The 22,642-nt window shown below is 41.7% G+C and overlaps 2 protein-coding genes across 2 annotated transcripts in view; both read right to left on the bottom strand.

Moving 5' to 3' along the window:
- The window catches only part of rad54b (RAD54 homolog B), a 35,433-nt gene that overhangs the window by 10,950 nt on the left and 1,841 nt on the right, over positions 1 to 22,642 (bottom strand). Inside the window, exons 2-7 of the mRNA XM_034174874.1 lie at positions 22,217 to 22,374; positions 21,933 to 22,128; positions 4,233 to 4,481; positions 3,837 to 4,136; positions 329 to 491; positions 19 to 244 (exon numbers count right to left, since the gene is read on the bottom strand). Coding sequence (XP_034030765.1) covers positions 19 to 244; positions 329 to 491; positions 3,837 to 4,136; positions 4,233 to 4,481; positions 21,933 to 22,128; positions 22,217 to 22,366 — 1,284 coding nt within the window. The 5' untranslated portion in view covers positions 22,367 to 22,374. The remainder of the gene's footprint in view (positions 1 to 18; positions 245 to 328; positions 492 to 3,836; positions 4,137 to 4,232; positions 4,482 to 21,932; positions 22,129 to 22,216; positions 22,375 to 22,642) is intronic.
- Positions 9,376 to 14,247, bottom strand: LOC117514419 (fibrinogen silencer-binding protein). The gene is made up of 2 exons (XM_034174873.1): positions 13,620 to 14,247; positions 9,376 to 10,472 (listed from the first exon to the last, which is right to left on the bottom strand). Exons 1-2 carry the CDS (start codon positions 14,024 to 14,026, stop codon positions 9,923 to 9,925), a joined length of 957 nt encoding a protein of 318 aa, XP_034030764.1. The 5' UTR covers positions 14,027 to 14,247; the 3' UTR covers positions 9,376 to 9,922.

Here is a 22,642-nt window from a genome sequence, read left to right as displayed (position 1 = left end):
AAAACCCATCTTCCTCACCTGATCCACAGTGAAAACGCTGATCCTCTCACGGCCCAGCCATTTGTTAAATTCTGCACTCCAGTTCTTCACTAAACTGCCAGGAGTAACCACAAGGACACGATTAGCAACTGGCTTTCCACCGTACGGCCCCTGCCTGAGTAACGTCCAGGCCAGCGCCACGCTCTGGAGGGTCTTTCCCAGACCCATTTCATCAGCAAGGATAGCCCCGTAACAATCCACAGCTCTAAGGAACACATTGCACCACATTAAAAAAAATTCATTACAGGACACCTAATGAACATGTCATGATGTGTCACAACTCTGTCACCTCATGCCCATGACACACTCATAGAGAAATAACAAGCCGTCTCTCTGGTGAGGACGAAGATGAGCGGTCATATGTGGGTCCACAACAACATCAACTACAGGAAGCCCCAACTTATTATGAGACCACTGGTGATTTGGTGAAGGACGTGGCATCACCAGTGCACCTAAAAAAATAAAAAAAGCGGATAAAAAATATGAGAAAACATCAATACAGAGTGTGTCTTTGTAAAAATATGTCTTTAGATGTTAAACAACATGTACTAGCAAGATTTCTTCTTCAACTAGATCAAAAGTGCTGAAAGAGCACAGTGACACCCCGTAACCACATACCCAAGTATCAGGCAAGCAGCAAAAATGTTATATGAGCTTTCAAACAATCAAAAATAACTGAAGTAATTTCCATAAAATTAGCCAGTATTCTATATAACAGTATGAGGTTGAAAATCTGACCTTGACAGCTGACCGACTAACAAAAATAAATAAAAATTTATAATCACTTATTTAGATGCACAGGTCCAAGCTTGATCAAAATCAGATTGGATGTTCATAAAATATCTTACTAACATGCAGACATACGAACATGGTTACATGTACATGGTTACATGGAGACTAAGGCGATCACAAGATACTGATAATATCGAGACAGATATAATGAACAAATGAGTGTTTCTCTTTGGAAGATAAACGAGAGGTAATAAAAGGATCTAATGTATAGCGTCTTGTAAACTAATGACGTAACTTTGAAATCTAACTTGAAGTAGTTTTAAAATGGTTAATATGTTTCAGTCAGTCACCACTTGTGCAGCAGAATTTTGAATTAACTGAGAATGGGTATTTTTTTTTGAGGGGGGGGGGGTCCAGATAAAACAGTATTTCATGTTCTAAAGATCATAAAGTGTTGGTTCTGACATACGTCTGCATAATAAGGCCCCACAGTTTAATTTTGGGTCAGTGATTACTCTGAGGTTTCTACAACCCCACTTTCAATGAAGTTGGGACATTGTGTAAAATGTAAATTAAAACAGAATACAATGATTTGCAAATCCTCTTCAACCTATATTCAACTGAATACACCACAAAGGCAAGATATTTAATGTTCAAACTGATAAACGTTGTTGTTTTTGTGCAAGTATTTGCTCATTTTGAAATGGACGTCTGCAACACATTTTAAAACAGTTGGGACGGGCAACAAAAGACTGGGAAAGTTGATGAATGCTCAAAGAACACCTAATTGGAAACAGGTGAGTGTCATGATTGGGTATAAAAGGAGCATCCCCAAAAGGCTCAGCTGTTCACAAGCAAAGATGGGGCAAGGATCACCAATTTTTCTCAATATTCAATTGCAAGGAATTTAGGGATTCCATCTACAGCCCATAATATAATCAGAAGATTCAGAGAATTTGGTGAACTTTCTACACGTAAGCGACAAGGCCGAGACCAACATTGAACGCTCGTGACCTTTGATACCTCGGGCGGCACTGCATTAAAAACCGACATCATTGTGTAAAGGATCTTACTGCATAGGCTCAGGAACACTTCAGAAAATCATTGTCAGTTAACACAGTTCAAAAGGGATTCAAAGGATTCAAAAGAATTTTATTGTCATATGCACAAAAGAACATGTTCCCTGCACAATGAAATGTGTCTACTGCATTTAACCCATCCTAATTGCCAATTAGGAGCAGAAGTCGCCATTAGGCGCCCAGGGACCAGCTCCAGATGTACATCCCTGCCTTGTTCAACAGCAGGGCTGAGCAAACCAAGACCGACCCATAACAAACGACACACACATAACACACAACACACACAGGCCGGTCCGGTACATAAACACATATAAAAAAGCACACACGAGGGAAGAAAGAGAAAAAACCCCTCATAGCCGCTGCGTTACACAGCAGCAATGAGGAAAAAAAAAACCCCCATCAGCACAGAAAAACAATAATCACACAGACAAACAAAGACGCAGGACGACAACCGAGATTTGAAGGTCCAGTTTATCACAGTTCGTCACTACATCTACAAGTGCAAGTTAAAACTCTACTATGCAAAGCGAAAGCCATACATCAACAACATCCAGAAAAGCCGCTGCCTTCTCTGTGCCCGAGTTCATTTGAAATGGACAGACGCAAAGTGGAAAAGTGTGCTGTGGTCTGATGAATCTACATTTCAAATTGTTTTTGGAAATCATGGACGCTGTGTCCTCTGGACAAAACAGGAAAAAGACCATCCACATTGTTACCAGCGCAAAGCTCAAAAGCCAGCATCTGTGATGGTATGGGGGTGTTTTAGTGCCCATGGCATGGGCAACTTACACATCTGTGATGGCACCATCAATGCTGAAAGGTATATCCAGCTTTAGGAGCAACACATGCTGCCATCCAAGCAACATCTTTTTTCAGGGACGTCCCTGCTTATTTCAGCAAGACAATGCCAAGCCACATTCTGCACGTGTTACAACAGCGTGGCTTTGTAGTAAAAGAGTGCAGGTACTAGACTGGTGTGCCTGCAGTCCAGACCTGTCGCCCAATGAAAATGTGTGGCGCATTATGAAGCGCAAAATATGACAACGGAGACCCCGGACTGTTGAACAACTGAAGTCGTACATCAAGCAAGAATGGGAAAGAATTTCCCCTACAAAGCTTCAACAATTAGTGTCCTAAATTCCCAAACGCTTATTGAGTGTTGTTAGAAGGAAAGGTGATGGAACACAGTGGGAAACATACCACTGTCCCAGCTTTTTTGAAACGTGTTGCAAGCATCCATTTCAAAATGAGCAAATATTTGCACAAAAACAATAAAGTTGATCAGTTTGAACATTAAATATCTTGTCTTTGTGGTGTATTCAAGTGAATATAGGTTAAAGAGGATTTGCAAATCATTGTATTCTGTTTTTATTTACATTTTACCCAACGTCCCAACTTCATTGGAATTGGGGTTGTAGGTTATTTCCTTTGGGTAAATCAAAATATGTTTTGTGAAATTTTTCTCTCTGTGAGCTATGTTGATGACACTGAACTCTACATGTCTCGATCACCTTATGATATTGGGCCAAATTAGTCAGTTTTTAACCATATCTGTGACATAACCTCAACACCACGTTTTTTACAGCACAAAAATTAAATAAATAAATAAATATTCTATAATAACCAATAATGATTATATACTTATTGCTTCAAATGCTAATGGAAAGCAATGTCACATGACAAGCTGTAAGGTAACATATCAAAATGCAGCAGTCCTAAAATTAAACCTTGAGGTACTTCACAGGTTACTGCATAGAAGAGGAACAGTAGTCTCTTGCCACAAAAATAACAAAAGTCTTTCTGATGAATAGTAAACTATTTCAATACATTTCCAGACTGGTCTACATTTATTACAAGGATCGGATGGTCCACAGAATAAAAGAAAGCATGCACACCAAGCAGTAACAAAAGTTATGGTTTGGTATTTGTTATTTTCTAGAACAACAGTATCCATTCCCATAATCATGTCTGTTTCACTCTACATACCTGGAGCTAGAGGATCATAGCGAGGTCTGCATGTTTGTTGCATCTCTGGTTTGGATCTTGGCTGCTCTGCCCTGCCCACCATTGTTGGAGGGCAGAAAGGTTTTGATGCTATGCGATGGCAGGGAGGTTGAGCTGGTCTTGTATTTGACTCCTCTGTCTCTATTTGGACTTGTTGGAAACATCTTCCTTTCACAAAATCCTCTGGAGAAATGACTCCCATAACTTCCACCTCCTTCCCACCAATCATCAGCGTCTCACCCTCACACAACGAGGCCAGTTCTGACACCTTGTAACCACTACCTACACACAAAAGATTCGCAAAACTATTCTAATGATTCTCAATTCAAGCCACAAATACAAAACTACAAACCATATATGGAAGAGTGTCCACCCCACCTTTGCCAATGTCCTTGCCCTCCATGTCTTTGAGCGTGGCTGTACGTCCTCTTGTTACCAGGACTGCATCACCCTCCCACCGCTTGTGTTTCTTCTTACTGGCCTTACACCACATCACACTGAAGTAGTGCACTCCATCCTGACTGCAGCCAGAGTTTGAGCCCGCTGCTCCAGAAACACCAGCTGGACTTGAAGCCCCCAGTGGGAGGTCAGGAGACCCAGGAGTCAAATGAGGGGAACCTGGAGCTCCTGAAAAACAAAAACATACAAAACAGTGGCTACAGTGAAAGACACCCCCCACCACCATCACCAATTCCAAAGGAGGTCATCACTGCTGCACTGAGCCTCCATGTAAGAGGTCATACATGGCACCATCACCTCCACAAAAAAAGTTAAAAAAAATTCCATAAACACACACAGACACTCATCTTCAACCGCTCTTTCTCTTTTCTCTTTTAATTTTTTTATATAGCGCCAAATCACAACAAACAGTTGCCCCAAGGCGCTTTATATTGTAAGGCAAGGCCATACAATAATTATGTAAAACCCCAACGGTCAAAACGACCCCCTGTGAGCAAGCACTTGGCTACAGTGGGAAGGAAAAACTCCCTTTTAACAGGAAGAAACCTCCAGCAGAACCAGGCTCAGGGAGGGGCAGTCTTCTGCTGGGACTGGTTGGGGCTGAGGGAGAGAACCAGGAAAAAGACATGCTGTGGAGGGGAGCAGAGATCAATCACTAATGATTAAATGCAGAGTGGTGCATACAGAGCAAAAAGAGAAAGAAACAGTGCATCATGGGAACCCCCCAGCAGTCTACGTCTATAGCAGCATAACTAAGGGATGGTTCAGGGTCACCTGATCCAGCCCTAACTATAAGCTTTAGCAAAAAGGAAAGTTTTAAGCCTAATCTTAAAAGTAGAGAGGGTGTCTGTCTCCCTGATCTGAATTGGGAGCTGGTTCCACAGGAGAGGAGCCTGAAAGCTGAAGGCTCTGCCTCCCATTCTACTCTTACAAACCCTAGGAACTACAAGTAAGCCTGCAGTCTGAGAGCGAAGCGCTCTATTGGGGTGATATGGTACTACGAGGTCCCTAAGATAAGATGGGACCTGATTATTCAAAACCTTATAAGTAAGAAGAAGAATTTTAAATTCTATTCTAGAATTAACAGGAAGCCAATGAAGAGAGGCCAATATGGGTGAGATATGCTCTCTCCTTCTAGTCCCCGTCAGTACTCTAGCTGCAGCATTTTGAATTAACTGAAGGCTTTTTAGGGAACTTTTAGGACAACCTGATAATAATGAATTACAATAGTCCAGCCTAGAGGAAATAAATGCATGAATTAGTTTTTCAGCATCACTCTGAGACAAGACCTTTCTGATTTTAGAGATATTGCGTAAATGCAAAAAAGCAGTCCTACATATTTGTTTAATATGCGCTTTGAATGACATATCCTGATCAAAAATGACTCCAAGATTTCTCACAGTATTACTAGAGGTCAGGGTAATGCCATCCAGAGTAAGGATCTGGTTAGACACCATGTTTCTAAGATTTGTGGGGCCAAGTACAATAACTTCAGTTTTATCTGAGTTTAAAAGCAGGAAATTAGAGGTCATCCATGTCTTTATGTCTGTAAGACAATCCTGCAGTTTAGCTAATTGGTGTGTGTCCTCTGGCTTCATGGATAGATAAAGCTGGGTATCATCTGCGTAACAATGAAAATTTAAGCAATACCGTCTAATAATACTGCCTAAGGGAAGCATGTATAAAGTGAATAAAATTGGTCCTAGCACAGAACCTTGTGGAACTCCATAATTAACTTTAGTCTGTGAAGAAGATTCCCCATTTACATGAACAAATTGTAATCTATTAGACAAATATGATTCAAACCACCGCAGCGCAGTGCCTTTAATACCTATGGCATGCTCTAATCTCTGTAATAAAATTTTATGGTCAACAGTATCAAAAGCAGCACTGAGGTCTAACAGAACAAGCACAGAGATGAGTCCACTGTCCGAGGCCATAAGAAGATCATTTGTAACCTTCACTAATGCTGTTTCTGTACTATGATGAATTCTAAAACCTGACTGAAACTCTTCAAATAGACCATTCCTCTGCAGATGATCAGTTAGCTGTTTTACAACTACCCTTTCAAGAATTTTTGAGAGAAAAGGAAGGTTGGAGATTGGCCTATAATTAGCTAAGATAGCTGGGTCAAGTGATGGCTTTTTAAGTAATGGTTTAATTACTGCCACCTTAAAAGCCTGTGGTACATAGCCAACTAACAAAGATAGATTGATCATATTTAAGATCGAAGCATTAAATAATGGTAGGGCTTCCTTGAGCAGCCTGGTAGGAATGGGGTCTAATAAACATGTTGATGGTTTGGATGAAGTAACTAATGAAAATAACTCAGACAGAACAATTGGAGAGAAAGAGTCTAACCAAATACCGGCATCACTGAAAGCAGCCAAAGATAACGATACGTCTTTGGGATGGTTATGAGTAATTTTTTCTCTAATAGTTAAAATTTTGTTAGCAAAGAAAGTCATGAAGTCATTACTAGTTAAAGTTAATGGAATTTTGGAAATGGAATGGAAGGTTAATTGGACCGCTTAGTCCAATTAAGGGTCGCGGGGTGCTGGAACCTATCCCAGCGGTCATAGAGCGCGAGGCAGGGTACACACTGGACAGGACACCAGTCTGTCGCGAGGCCACATATAGACAAACACATTCACACCCGCACATCATTCCATAAACAGTGTCCACTAATTCAAACCTTTGGAGTATTAGAATAAAAGCAGAACACAATTTAAAGCCCTCACAAGGGGACATTTTAACTTTGAATAAATTTGATTGTGTGCTCCTTTAGCCTTTAAAACTCCACTGTGGATTTCACATAAGAGTACAGACATAAGATGACCTGTCAGCCAGAAAGTTCCACTAATACAAAAGAAATTTGACAACTGGATCCATTTCTTTCAACTGGTGAAAATAATGATCTTCGGAAACACCAGTCAAAATAATGCAGGTGGTTCCTCTTATTACCAAATTTTGGCCCAATTCCAACATTCCAGTCTGTGAAAAATGTAGATCAAAATTCAAAATTCTGGCTCCAGTAGTTTGTAGCCCAATATAAAGGTAGAAATTTCAGAATGATTAAAAAAAAAACAAATTCAGAAATGACAATGGAGAATCAGTAATACTATAAGCTACACTGATAATGCAAAAATAAATATAATGTCTGCTGACTAGGGTGGTCCATAAAAATGGTCAAATTTTTTTTTCAAAAAACTTCAAGTCTCACCCTCTAAATTTGTTGTACCTAACATAAAAACACATGTACAATTTCATAAAACTCTAATTATTTTTACTGGTAGCACACAGCCCTTAAAGATTTTGCTGGCAATAACTTTGTCATATAGTATGGTCATTTCCAGATATTTCCAAATTATTTCTGTCAGTTTAATATTGATATGTCAGGACAGAAATTATGGCAATACATTGGAAAATCAAATCTTTTCATATCCCATAAAATAGTTAACACTAAAACATGAATTGTGAGATGCAGTTCTTCTCGTACATGTATCATGCTCCTACAATACCTACATACTGGGGTAGCGAAGATTTTGTAACAAACATTGCATTTTCATTTTATTGATGAAATACTGTTTCATTATTGATAAATTTAAATAAGTCTATGCTTTATATATTTCCACATATATTTTGATCTAGCTCCAAACAATAATATTCTTTATGCCTTGCAGTACTTAATATTCAAAAATGTATGAATCAGCACAAGAACCAATTATACAGCTGTGTAACATAAGAGAACATCCTTTACATGATAATGATATTTAAGTTGCTTGCATCATGACCAAGACTTGCTGCCGTTTCAGTCAGAATATAGGTGGCACTTCTGTGTGTTGTTTTGGTCCTATCCAATGCTGCTGCAAGTCCTGGTGTTACAACAGCTTTAATTTTACTGGCTTTTTGTGGCACTGGCATAACAAATTCTTCATCTGGACTTTCTGTGTTCTCTTCACTCTGGCTGGAGACAGTGTCAGGTAGTGAGACATTAGATGGTCCAGGCTCCTCCAGTTTCTCTTTGTATTTTGCTTCTGCAGCTTTCCTTTTTTCTGCTCTTTGTTCTTTGGCAGTTTCTATTTTATCTATGCCTGCCATGCATCCCCTTCTACCTTTCTCTCGCTGAGCAAGTAGGAACTGTCTGTCATCTTCAAACTTTATCATTGTTAGGACATCCTGATGTGCCATGTCAAACAAGTCCTCCAAAGATTCACAAAACACTGTTTCATCTTTCTTCTGCTTGTCTGTATTGCGATTCTTGGTCTTTTTCAATGTTTTCCATTTTCCGAACACCTTTTCTAACTTTGTGATCAGATGCTGCTTTGCCCTCAGTGGGATTCTAGCTCTCTCCCAAAAAGGAATTGCCATGTCTATAGAGGTCACAGCAGCATCATGGACAGTTTTCTTCAAATCAGTGTGTTTGAAGAAAAATACCTTGAGTATTTGCCCATTTGAGGGCAATTTGTTTCCCTTTATTTCAGTCGGTGGAACCAATAAGGTATACAAATGTTCTACTTCTAGTAGCTGACATGTTTTACTGAAGTTTCCAGTTAATGGTTAAGCATGTTAAGTCAGCAAGTGTCTCTTTTTACATTTATCTAATGTTAGATTCACCATCACCAAAGATCTGAAAGAAAAGAAGCTGTGAATTGAAGCAAAATTTTCAGCTTGTAGCCTAAAATAACATTTTTGAAAGTATGTTTGTGAGAAATATTTAAACCCAGGTATAGTTTTAAATTGAATATAAAATTATACTTTAGTTACACTCAGGTGGTTAACTTCTATCCTCTTTATAAGTGATGTGATTAGATACTGGATAATGGATAACCTATTGCACGGGCACTCGGGCAGCGATAACATATATTTACAACCTTCAGCTATGATGTGCTACCTCTAAATATTAATGTATGACAAAAATATTTGGCAGGCTTTCTTTTTTCCCAAAGCATCATAAAATGAAGGGGTGAGAGTAATGAATTTCCAACTTTTATTTTTTTGAACCCTACTGCTGTGTAATAAACACAAACATTTTATTAACCCCACTTTTAATGGAAAATGGATATGTGAACACACTGTAAAAGACACTGAAAAATATTTATACACCAACAATTACATCACAAATGTAAAAATCATAAATTCAGTAATTCCCTCTTTTAGTCCTTTAAAGGGTCGTCATTTTAAACAAAGAGGATTCTTACTTGTTTACAAGTCATTTTCCCCATCTCAGTTAACAGGCTCTGTCATCATTATCATCATGTGTGAGGGCCTTCCAACAAGTACCTAAATATGCTTTAGTTCAAGGTACCTATATTTCCAAGTTATTTTACAATAACTTTGTTTTAAACTGCTGGATAATCTGAAATTTTTCTTTTAAAATCACCAACAAGAGAAGTATGATGGCAGCAAAATCAGTTGCAATCTGCAATATAGACAAAAAGGCCATTAATGTTTGCAACAGGCACAATGATTTGAAACGACTCTGCAACATGAAATGAACTAATGAGTGAACTTTCTTCTCAGTCACATCTCTTTAATGCATAAAGATTCTCCCTTAATGCTCACAATCATCTGCTGTGCATGTCGTTATTTGCATGCACACGCGTTTGTTACAGAGGAATCGGCAGCCCATGTCTAAGCCGAGCAGCCTTCATTTTCTCCACTTTGATCTTTGCTCTCAAAAGTTCCTCCTCCAGTTCCTGCTTCCTTTTTAGCCCCTCCCTCTTCTCATCAAGGTACAAAGACACCTTCCTGTGATTGGCCAACACCAACTCATGCTCCTCTCTGGTCAGGCGCAGTGGGCGAAACCTGTCTGACTCAGGATGAGGGTAGATGTCATTAGAGTAGAGGTCATGCCGTAGGTTCAGCGGTGAGGTGGATAGGGGGATGTTGACGGAGGAAGCAGCAGGAGACAGGGAAGCCTCATAATCTTGAGCACTGCCCAAGTCCTGCTCCACTTCATGCTCTTGGTCTCCCTCCAGCCCTGTGTGTGTAGAAAGCGTGGGAAGATCTGGTGGGGGTTTAACGTCCTCTTCAGCGTCCAGCTGGACCACCTCACTGGGGATATTAGGAACTGCTGCCGAGTAGTCTTGAAGTCCAGCAAGAGAGGAGCTACTCCCAGGATGGTCGGTGGGAGAGTTGTGCTTGTTGTATATTAATCTACAGAGGGAAAGAGATATGAAGTATAATGACTGAAACACATTAGAAGAATAGTAGGTGGTACAAGCACTTAGTTTAATTGCATACATGCTCAGTTTGTGGATGTGAGCTGCTGCTGATAATTCACTGGAGATTAAAGGTCTCAAACCTTTTCCATAAATGACTCAAGTGCGCCCATTTTCATTCTAACCATAAATTCCATCAAATGATTCAACTTTTTTACACTACTTTATTTAGCGGTGATGTGAACATCACCATGAAAACCAGCACCCTCTTGCCCCTTTATGGAAGACGCTATCGAGCCACGCTGTATACAGTCAACTAAGTTAAGGTGCCCTGACACTTGCACGACTTTGATCCATGCACTTGCACGCACTTCGTCGTGACGATCTCACCTGCCGTGTTCCCAGCTGGATGCCGTCCTTTGTTCCACTGGATGCCACGCGTTGTGCGCTAGTGGATTAATCAATTTATCTCTGAGGTGGCTGTTGAAAACGCCTCTAATCGCTTCCAGAATAACAGAGGACTGTTCTAGCTGCCGCTTTTCTCTCTCTCACTCTCGAGCGCTTAATGAGGTGGAGAACGAATGTGGAACAGTCTAAAAAGGTAATTACTTGTAATGTTTATATTGTAATAGCTTGGTAAAACAGTTGCATGTTCATTCCTTCTTGTGAGCACCTGTAAAAGCACATTTATGATAGATTTAACATCTCATTATAATCGTTCAGACAAGCTGCGCTGTGACGCGGTGCACTGACGCAATCACTCGCACTCACACGCAGTGTTTTTGAATTGTTTGCGCAATGTTCACTTGACGTTCATGTAATTAATGTGTGATGGAGATTTTGAACATTTCAAAATTTTCTTTGCACACATGCATGAAGCCACGCAAGTTTACAACAGTTTACAATGAGTTTCCTCTCCTGCAAGGCAGAGTGCGTGCAAGTGCGCGGATCAAAGTCGTGCAAGTGTCAGGGCATCTTTAGTTGAATAACAGACAAACAGCTAACAAAACAAAACGGCTCATCTTTGCTTGTTAATGAGTCTCGTAAATGTTTGCTCATCAGAATGACAAATACACTTCATAACTATGGGCTCCAAGTTATGGGAGGAATTTGTCCTAAAACATATTTTGCACTAAACAATGAAAACCAATCAACAGTAACGAAAGTCAATAAATTTGTAACTCAGCAAAAAAAAAAAAATAAATAAAATATATATATATATATATATATATATATATACGAGGGCTGTCAATAAAGTTACGGTCCTTTTTATTTTTTTCAAAAACTATATGGATTTCATTCATATGTTTTTACGTCAGACATGCTTGAACCCTCGTGCGCATGCGTGAGTTTTTCCACGCCTGTCGGTGACGTCATTCGCCTGTGAGCACTCCTTGTGGGAGGAGTCGTCCAGCCCCTCGTCGGAATTCCTTTGTCTGAGAAGTTGCTGAGAGACTGGTGCGTTGTTTGATCAAAATTTTTTCTAAACCTGTGAGACACATCGAAGTGGACACGGTTCGAAAAATTAAGCTGGTTTTCAGTGAAAATTTTAACAGCTGATGAGAGATTTTGAGGTGATTCTGTCGCTTTAAGGACTTTTCACGGTGCGAGACGTCGTGCAGCGCTCTCAGGCGGCGTCATCAGCCTGTTTCAAGCTGAAAACCTCCACATTTCAGGCTCTATTGATCCAGGACGTCGTGAGAGAACAGAGAAGTTTCAGAAGAAGTCGGTTTCAGCATTTTATCCGGATATTCCACTGTTAAAGGAGATTTTTTTAATGAAAGACGTGCGGACGGGTCCGCGCGTCGGGACGCAGCCGCCGCGACGCTCCGCCACAGGAAAAACACCTCTGTTGAAAGCCTTAAGGACAAGTTGGAACATGTCCTGCCTGTTAAACAATTTCTCATATACTCACTCCACTGAAAGCCATCAAAAGCCGCCTGGATTTTACAAATGGTTATCAACACGGAGGTGTTTTTCCTGTGCCGCCGCACCGCGTCGGCTGCGTCCCGACGCGCGGATCCGTCCGCACGTCTTTCATTAAAAAAATCTCCTTTAACAGTGGAATATCCGGATAAAATGCTGAAACCGACTTCTTCTGAAACTTCTCTGTTCTCTCACGACGTCCTGGATCAATAGAGCCTGAAATGTGGAGGTTTTCAGCTTGAACAGGCTGATGACGCTGCCTGAGAGCGCTGCACGACGTCTCGCACCGTGGGAAGTCCTTAAAGCGACAGAATCACCTCAAAATCTCTCATCAGCTGTTAAAATTTTCACTGAAAACCAGCTTAATTTTTCGAACCGTGTCCACTTCGATGTGTCTCACAGGTTTAGAAAAAATTTTGATCAAACAACGCGCCAGTCTCTCAGCAACTTCTCAGACAAAGGAATTCCGACGAGGGGCTGGACGACTCCTCCCACAAGGAGTGCTCACAGGCGAATGACGTCACCGACAGGCGTGGAAAAACTCACGCATGCGCACGAGGGTTCAAGCATGTCTGACGTAAAAACATATGAATGAAATCCATATAGTTTTTGAAAAAAATAAAAAGGACCGTTACTTTATTGACAGCCCTCGTATATATATATATAATGGAATGACTGATAACTGATTATTTTAAGTTATTTAAGGCCATATACCTCAATTTATCTCTGCTTCTGTGTTAATAAAAAGAATTTCTCTCTATTTAGTGTAAAAAAATGAAAACGTGGTAATTCGAGTCATTTGAAGATGTTGCTTTTACTCAATAGTCAACAATCAAAATGGATAGTTGTAGTCCTGCTGATCAACAGTATTCAGCATCTTTTTTTAGTTGGAATGACAATCCAAACCTTCAAACTCTATTTGCTGTAATTACAATATTCAAATTCATCTAGTTTTTCATATTTATTTGTTTCGTTATGACATCTTACCCTGCTTTAATTTTATTTTTATTTATTGTGCTTTAGTTGGCACACTAAATGTTCTAATCATGTAAACCTGGCCTGCAGTGTGTGCCTGAGCTTGACTGGCGTTAGAAAACTCCTCCCCGTCAGATGGCTGACCCCGTATTGTGAATAAACAGTGTTTTGGCGCTCACTCAGCTCTTGCCTAATCACGTGCCTTCACTTTTACAGTGCAATGTGCTGAGTCATGCTGTACCTGCGCAGTGCCTGGTCCTTTTCGTGGATAGGCACGTGTTGAAACAGGTGAGGAATCATTTCCATAATCCTCCTGGTTGGCTCCGAGATGCTCGCTCTGTACTCAGGCTGGGCGTGTCTCCGCTGCATCACTTCCTGCTTGGCTGATTCTTTCAGTCTCTTGTAGAGGGTCCTAAGGCCCTGCGCCGTGCGGTGGGGTCTGTCCCCTCCCAAGCTGTTGTACTGCTCAGCCACAGTGTCCCAGCATTTGTTCTTGTCCACAATGACTGCGTGCTTGTTGGTGTGCTCCTCCAGGATGCGAATGTGAGGCCGAACGAGTGTCAACAGGTCTAACTTCTCGGAAAGGGTGAAGTTAGATGACCGAGCTTTACCCACCATACTGGACAGAAAGACCGAGCTGGATGCCATCGTAGCGCATAGCAGAGTCGCACAGACTAAGTCAGGCCTAGAGCTGTCGCACTCCGCACTGTGGCTCCTCACTTGTCGTTTCTTTTTGTCCCTGCTGATGGCTTCTCTTGGCCCACGCTGATACAGATTACACTGGCCTAACTGTCAAACTATTCTCATTTTCCTTCCCTAAATCAGCCATATGAAGCTGTGTATAACATGCATGGGAGCCAGTCACCGCACCTAGGTTCCCTCGCAGCTATGTTGCACAACAAAAACAGGCTGTGCACACAATAAGAATCAGGCTTAACTAGGCCAGCCTCGTTTAGGCCCCCGCCTACCGCGGAGGGCTTTGGCTGAATTCCTCCCAGCTTAGGCTGACGTAGCTAAGCCTCTTAAGCCCAGCCCGACCTACTTACAGCTCAGTCTCTCTAAACCCCAAACCAGGCACAGCACTGACACACGCAAATTTAACACAAGCAGCTCTTTGTGCTGCACAAATGAGAAAAGCACTGTCCAAACATTTGTTTTTAGAGGGTATTTTGGGGTCAACAGCCTGTTTTACTAAAAGTGAGTGACGCTTTGAAATAGTGCAGGCTTAACTAACTGAGTGGGGGAGGGGACCTTTGTGCATGCTGCGCATGCCTGTCAAAGCGGAGCACTACTAATCCTCAGAGAAGAATAAAATATCAGCTCGGTGCTGATTCATATTGCCGAAACGTCAGAGAGCAGGGGACGAAATGCAGAGAGCAGACTTAGTGAGACGCGTGTCTGTGGGAAGGAGAACAGAGGAGGCACTAGTTGCTCTTTGAAGAGGAGGAGGCAGCTCAGTGATCCTGAGTGGAGCTGCACCACCCTACTGATTTGCATTAATGCTGGACCTGCTGCTGTCCAGCCCCAGTCCGTCTGGTTTAACAGACATCTGTATGTGATATTATTAGACACAAACAGCAAATGAAAGCTTGCCAACTACTCTTAAATCTAATCAGGGTCACATGGTTATTATTATCTCTGCAAGAACAAGGACACTTTTGTTTCCCTCATTGCCTGACTGCTGGTAGGATCACTTCAACTAGAACAGCACATGCACTGAGTGCATACCTCCATCATGAAGACCAACAGTTATTAACCTCCACCAACCAACAAAGGACAGTAGTCAGATTTCTTAACTTTTTTGGAAGAAGTTTAGATCCACCAGGACTCTTCCTAGAGCTGGCCGCCCGTCTAAACTGAGCGACTGGGGGAGAAGGGCCTTAATCAGGGAGGTGACCAAGTACCCAATGGTCACTCTGTCAGAGCTCTAACATTCCTTAGTAGCAAGAGGAGAACTTTCCAGAAGGACAACCATCTCTGCAGCAATCCACCAATCAGGCCTGTATGGTAGTGTGGCCAGACGGGGAACCATGAGAAACAAAATTCTCTGGTCTGATGAGACAAAGACTGAACCAGGCACCATTCCTACAGTGAAGCATGGTGGTGGCAGCATCATGCTGTGGGGATGTTTTTCAGCAGCAGGAACTGGGAGACTAGTCAGGATTGAGGGAAAGATGAATGCAGCAATGTATAGAGACATCCTGAATGAAAACCTGCTCCAGAGTGCTCTTGACCTCAGACTGGGGGGACAGTTCATCGTTCAGCAGGACAATGACCCTAAGCACACAGCCGCGATATCAAAAGAGTGGCTTCAGGACAACTCTGTGAATGTCCTTGAGTGGCTCAATCAGAGCCCAGACTTGAATCCGATTGAACATCTCTGGAGAGATCTGAAAATGGCTGTGCACCGACGCTCCCCATCCAACCTGATGGCTGCTTGAGAGTTGCTGCAAAGAGGAATGGGCAAAACTGCACAAAGATAGGTGCGCCAAGATTCTGGCATCATATTCAAAAAGACTTGAGGCTGTAATTGCTGCCAAAGGTGCATCAACAAAGAATTGAGTAAAGGGTGTGATTTCTTACTTTTTTATTTTTAATAAATTTGAAAAAAAAAATGTAAAAAAAAAAAAAAAAAAAAAAAAAGAAAAGAAGAAAAAAAATGTTTTCATGTTGTCATTATGGGGTGCTATGAGAATAATTTTGAGGCAAAAAATAAATTTATTCCATTCTGAAATAAGGTCGTAACATAACAAAATGTGGAAAAAGTGAAGCACTGTTAATACTGTCCGGAGGCACTGTAGCATTGTTGTTTTTGATTTATTGCCTAAACAAGCTGCCTGGGATGGACTAACTTACTCATTCACTCATCTAGATTTTGGCTGTCCAAGCCCTACGCTGTTCCCAGCACAGGGAACAATGTACAAGTCATAAAAAACATCCACAGGGAAGAATAAGACAAAGATCAACACCCAAAACGTGATCACAGAAGACCAACTGCTAATCATAATGGCCAAAAAAGGGGGGTTTTAAGTTTAGTTTAAGTACTTTATCCAACTGTAATTTCAAATGGCAGAAGTATACTTATATTTGTTATATCTGTAGTCATCTAATATATAATATACTGGATAATGGTTAATATACTGTAGTACAGTAGTGTTCAGAATAATAGTAGTGCTATGTAACTAAAAAGATTAATCCAGGTTTTGAGTATAACTCTTATTGTTACATGGGAAACAAGGTACCAGTAGATTCAGTAGATTCTCACAAATCCAACAAGACCAAGCATTCATGATATGCACACTCTTAAGGCTATGAAATTGGGCTATTAGTAAAAAAAAAAAAAAAAAAAAAAAAAATAGAAAAGGGGGTGTTCACAATAATAGCAGCATCTGCTTGTATAACCACAGTTTTTCATGATTTCTTCACATCTGCGAGGCATTAATTTTTTTGGCTTGGAACCAAGATTTTGCTCGGTTACTAGTGTGCTTGGGGTCATTGTCTTGTTGAAACACCCATTTCAAGGGCATGTCCTCTTCAGAATCAGAATCAGAAGAAGTTTATTGCCATTGCCAATGAACAGGATTCACAGACTAGGAATTTGCTTCGACATAATGGTGCAACATTAAACAGAGAGCAATATAAAATGCTAAGATAAAATATAAAATATGTGCCAAAATAAGACAAAATATAAGATAAAAAAATGACATATGAAATATGAAAGGCTGTGTGCAACAGAAAAACAGAAAGAAAGAGAAACAGAAAAAACAGTGCAGTGGGAGGAGTGCAATTAAAACCAAAGTACATTGTCTAAAGTGACCCGTGATAAAATGATAAAGTGACAGAGTTAAGGTTAAGGTGACTGAGTTATGAGGTGTTCATGAGTCTAACGGCAGAGGGGAAGAAACTGTTCTTATGGCGGGAGGTTCTGGTCCGGATGGATCGTAGCCTCCTGCCCGAGGGGAGTGGTTTGAATAGAATGTGTGCAGGGTGAGAAGGGTCAGGTGTGATCCGACCTGCTCGGCCCAGAGTCCTGGAGACGTGCAGGTCATGGAGAGATGGAAGGCTACAGCTGATCACCTTCTCAGCAGAGGCTACAATGCGCTGCAGTCTGTGTCTGTCCCTGGCTGTTGCCCCGGCGTACCACACCGTGATGGAGGAGCAGAGGATGGACTCAATGATGGCCGTGTAGAACTGCACCATCAACTGGACAGGCAGCTTGGCCTTCTTCAGCTGCCGCAGGAAGTACATCCTCTGCTGGGCCTTCTTGATGAGGGAGCTGATGGTTGACTCCCACTTGAGGTCCTGGGTGATGGTAGTGCCAAGGAAGCGGTGACAGTCCACAGTGGTGATGGGGCTGTTGGTGAGGGCGAGGGAGGGCGGGGGGGCTGTGGCTTTCCTGAAGTCCACGATCATCTCCACTGTTTTCTTGGAGTAGAGCTCCAAGTTGTTGCTGCTACACCAGGTCACCAGCCGGTCCACCTCCCTCCTGTAGGCAGACTCATCCCCATCCGAAATGAGTCCGATGAGGGTGGTGTCGTCCGCAAACTTGATGAGCTTTACGGAGTCGTGGCTGGAGGTGCAGCAGTTAGTGTACAGGGAGAAGAGCAGAGGGGAAAGGACACAGCCCTGTGGAGATCCTGTGCTGAGAGCCCGAGTGTTCGAGACATTCTTTCCCAGCCTCACATGTTGACTCCGGTCCGTCAGGAAGTCTGTGATCCACCTGCAGGTGGAGTTGGGCACGTGGAGCAGAGAAAGCTTGTCCTGGAGCAAAGCTGGAAGGATGGTGTTGAATGCAGAGCTGAAGTCCACAAATAGGATCCTAGCGTAGGTTCCTGGGGAGTCCAGGTGCTGCAGGATGGAGTGCAGGGCCAGGTTTATGGCGTCGTCTACAGACCTGTTGGCTCTGTAGGCAAACTGCAGGGGGTCCAGGAGGGGGTCGGTGATGGATTTCAGGTGGGATAAAACCAGGCGTTTGAAGGTCTTCACGATTACAGACGTGAGAGCCACAGGCCTGTAGTCATTAAGTCCAGTGATGCGTGGTTTCTTGGGGACTGGAACTATAATGGAGGACTTGAAACAGACTGGAACATGGCATGACTCCAGGGAGGTGTTGAAGATCCCCGTGAAGACTGAGGCCAGCTCATCAGCACAGTGTCTCAGGGTGGCAGGAGAGACACAGTCTGGGCCCGGGGCCTTACGTGGATTCAGCCTTTTGAAATGTCTTCTCACGTCCTCCTCTTGGACAGAGAGGGCAACGGGGGGAGGGCAGCGGTGAGAGGGGGGAGGTCCAGGGTGTTTGAATATCCAGTTGTGTGGGGGGTGGGGAGGTGTGAGTCTGTGTTCAAAGCGTGAATAGAAGACGTTTAGGTCATTGGCTAGCTTCAGGTGGTCAATAGAACGAGGTGCTTTGGGCTTGTAGTTGGTGATCTCTTTCAACCCCATCCACACAGAGGCCAAGTCGTTGGCAGAGAACCTTTGCTGCAGACGTGAACTGTACATGGATTTAGCCTTTGCCACCTCCGTGCTAAATCTGTACTTTGCACCTCTATAGCTGTCTCTGTCTCCTCTGAAAGCCACCTGTTTCTGCTGACGGAGCTGCCGCAATTTAGGTGTGAACCAGGGCGTGTCATTGTTATATCTCACCCTGGTGTGCTGTGGGATGATGCTGTCTTCACAGAAATGAATATATGACGTCAGTGTCCGTGTAGTCATCTAGACTGTCTGTTGAAGCCTCAAACATATCCCAATTCGTAGTGCCCAAGCACGCGCGTAGCTCCTCCACAGCTTCATTGCTCCACACTTTAGATGTCCTCACAACAGGTTTAGAGAGTTTTAGTCTCTGTCTGTATGCGGGGATCAAGTGGACCATCACGTGGTCTGTGATCATAGTATCATCAGCATAAAGCAACATGACCTCTTCAAGTATTCTGACATATCCAAACTGATCCATGATACCTGGTATGCGATATATAGGCCCAACACCATAGCAGGAGAAACATGCCCATATCATGATGCTTGCACCACCATGCTTCACTGTCTTCACTGTGAACTGTGGCTTGAATTCAGAGTTTGGAGGTCGTCTCACAAACTGTCTGCGGCCCTTGGACCCAAAAACCTGTTTGTTCCACAAAATTGACGAACTCACTGATGCCACACTACTATTATTGTCAACACCCCCTTTTCTACTTTTTTTTTTACTAATAGCCCAATTTCATAACCTTAAGCGTGTGCATATCATGAATGCTTGGTCTTGTTGGATTTGTGAGAATCTACTGAATCTACTGATACCTTGTTTCCCATGTAACAATAAGAAATATACTCAAAACCTGGATTAATCTTTTTAGTCACATAGCACTACTATTATTCTGAACACTACTGTATATTATCCATCTCCTCTGTCTACCTGACTCCTAACTGTACACATTACTCAACTGCACCTGTACTCTGCACAATGACAAAGTTGAATCTAATCTAATCTATGCGCTCTCTGAGTGCCTTTTAGTTTGAAGAGTTTTAATATTACTATCAAGATATGTCAGAAAATAACACTTAGCAGTCATCAATTCTTGAAGGCACAAAGGCAAGAATCAATATCAATCACTGACAAAAACCAGTCTAATCATAGCAATACTATGCAGGTTAAAGTGGCACTTCTAGTCACCTCTCGAATAACCAAGCCGAAAGACAGAGAATGGGTAAAACATGATACCAAGATTTGTTAGCCCTTTCACTGTGTTAAATTCTGAAAATATAATCTCTTTGGCATGTGACCAACCACAAGAAAGAAAAATCAAGCTGTTAAAACTCAGTGGGGTGTAAAGATTGTTTTATAACAAGGCTGATAGAAAATTTGAAGTTAAACCACAAAATATGTCAAACCCTTTTCTTAAGAGCTATGTGAAAATTCAGTAAGGTATATCTTATATATTATATTCCAATTCTAAGGTGGAACTATGCTAGTATAGGTATGCTAGTATAGCTATGTTACATATATCTAAATATCTAAAAAGGAAGAGTAAAATAGAAGAGTAGAGTAGAGCCACTTAGGTGCCTGGTCTTGAGAACCACTACCGCCAAAGAAGTTGGGCGTAGAATAGAATAGAAAACTTTATTGCCCCCAAAGGGAAATTTGTCCTGGGCACACTGCTACATATTGCTTAAAACAGTACAAAAAAACAATAAAACAGATACAAACAACACACATTCAGCCACAGAGTTGGTAAAGTGCAGGTTAAGTACTGTGCAGAGAATCTGATGTACGTGAAGATCTAGTGTTCAGCAGTTTAATAGAAGATGGGACAAAGGACAACTTAAATCTGTCAGTCCTACACTGTGGCACCCTCAGTCTCCGTCCTGAAGGCAGCAGGACATATTCACTGTGAAGAGGATGCTCTGGGTCATTTGAAATGATTTTCCCTCTTCTTACCACTGCCTCTTCATATAAGGCTTGAATAGGCAGGTAATCTTTTAGCCCTACTACTTTCATGGCTGTTTTATGGATGTGAGCAAGCTTGTTTTTCAGCTGGACAGACAGGGTACCAAACCACGCTGTAGGTCATGTTTTTGTCTGTTTGTGCACACCCTGGAACCCAAAATTCGTCATATCTCATTGTGGATTTTTTTTTTTTAACAGAGGGTTCATATCCTGATAGGCAAAAACTGATTAAATTTTCAAGGTCATAGGTCAAAGATCAAACTCAGGAAAAGTCTTGGAAATTTGGAAAAATCCCTGTCATTTAACACTGAACAATTTTTCAAAAATTCATAACTATCAAAAAAGATCAAATTACTTTCATATTTGACAGCGTTATGTAGGGTGGTAACCTTTACTGACTAACAAAGTTTGATCCAGATCTGTTCTGGATTACAGATTTTGTGGGCATTTAAATTTAACATTGAAAACCTCATTTAATCTATATTTTACATTATATCTTATTCAAACATGCTCCAATCACTCTTATATTTGAAAATGAGGTGCAGACTGGCACTCACTATCACCTGACAAAGTTTGATCCAGATGGGATCTGGACTGTGGATTTTGTGGACATTTGAATTTAATATTGAAAAGCCCATTTGGTGTACATTTTGCATTATATCGCAATCAAAAGTGCCTCAATCACTCTCATTGTTCTGTTATAGATTTACCTACACCACCAAAATTGAATGGAGGTTCCAATTTTATGCCTGTTTGTCTTCCAGTTATCAGTCAGAAACCAAGTGCCAAAAAGCAAAGACAAATTGTGCATATCAGAGATAACCAATGTTCTGTGAACATCTAAAAAACAATTCAGAAACCGAAAAAAGCCTGACAACACCAAAAAAAACAAACAAAAAAAAGTAGATTCATGTGCATGAACTAAATACGTACTCTGACATTTGATCACATCTAATTTAGCTTATGAAAAGCCACTTCTAACAGTTCTTTGACCTTGAAAGTTTTTTCCAAGGTAAAACTGTGTGGAATTGGAGACTAGTGTTGGCAGAGATTTGCGCTCTACGAGCGCGGTGCTCTTGTTTTTAATTGCCATTGTCCTTGTCATTCGTTCTGTCTTACCTGCTGTTGTGTCGTGTTCAGTGAAGTCTCTTGTAGTAGTATGAAAACTTTCTGCCTCAGCCTCATTTTCTTTACTCTCTGTAGCACTGAGAACAAGAGCTAGAGCTCGAGACAAGGCTGGAGCAGCCTGACCAGGTCTGGGCTGGACATCACAGTCCAATGTACTGAGAGCAGGTGCTGCGGGACTTCTATGGACCTACAACATTACAGTAGAACTACTGATCTGATGTGTTTGAATCAACACAACATGCAGTTAACAGGGAATAAGTCTGAGAATAATTTACCTTTTCTAATGCGTTGTCTAAACCATGTTTAAGGGTCAGGGGTGCAGAATGAGCAGCAACAGGATGAGTAGTAGATGCTCCAGGAGGTACAAATCGAGGCTTTTTCAGCGCATTTCCAAAGAGCTGGCTGGGAGCTCCTGAACGTCTCATTCTGATTTCTGTTGGAAAACCACAACTAATAAGCAACAGGTAACGCCTCTGGCTAACAGGTACCAGGTAGTAGTACATGTCAGAATACAACAGGGGATCTTTAATGGAACGGTCCTAACATTTGATAAAAATAAATAAAACTCAGCTTAATTCAAAACTTATTTACTTGTTTGAACTTTCTTCTATAACAAATGCAAAGATGCAGAGAGAGGATGCTGCATGCAAGCACATGAAATACTGTGCATATGGCGACAAGAGTGATCATGAGATGACGTA

Source organism: Thalassophryne amazonica, chromosome 7, assembly GCF_902500255.1.
Source record: "Thalassophryne amazonica chromosome 7, fThaAma1.1, whole genome shotgun sequence".
NCBI lineage: Eukaryota > Metazoa > Chordata > Actinopteri > Batrachoidiformes > Batrachoididae > Thalassophryne > Thalassophryne amazonica.
This window is presented reverse-complemented; position numbering and strand designations above follow the sequence as displayed.

Bases quoted from the DNA above. Each gene is read 5' to 3' on its own strand.
- LOC117514419 (XM_034174873.1), bottom strand. From the start codon at position 14,026: ATGGCATCCAGCTCGGTCTTTCTGTCCAGTATGGTGGGTAAAGCTCGG. The intron at 10,473-13,619 runs GTACAGCATGAC...TTCCCTCTGTAG, and splicing joins AAGGACCAGGCACTGCGCAG to ATTAATATACAACAAGCACA.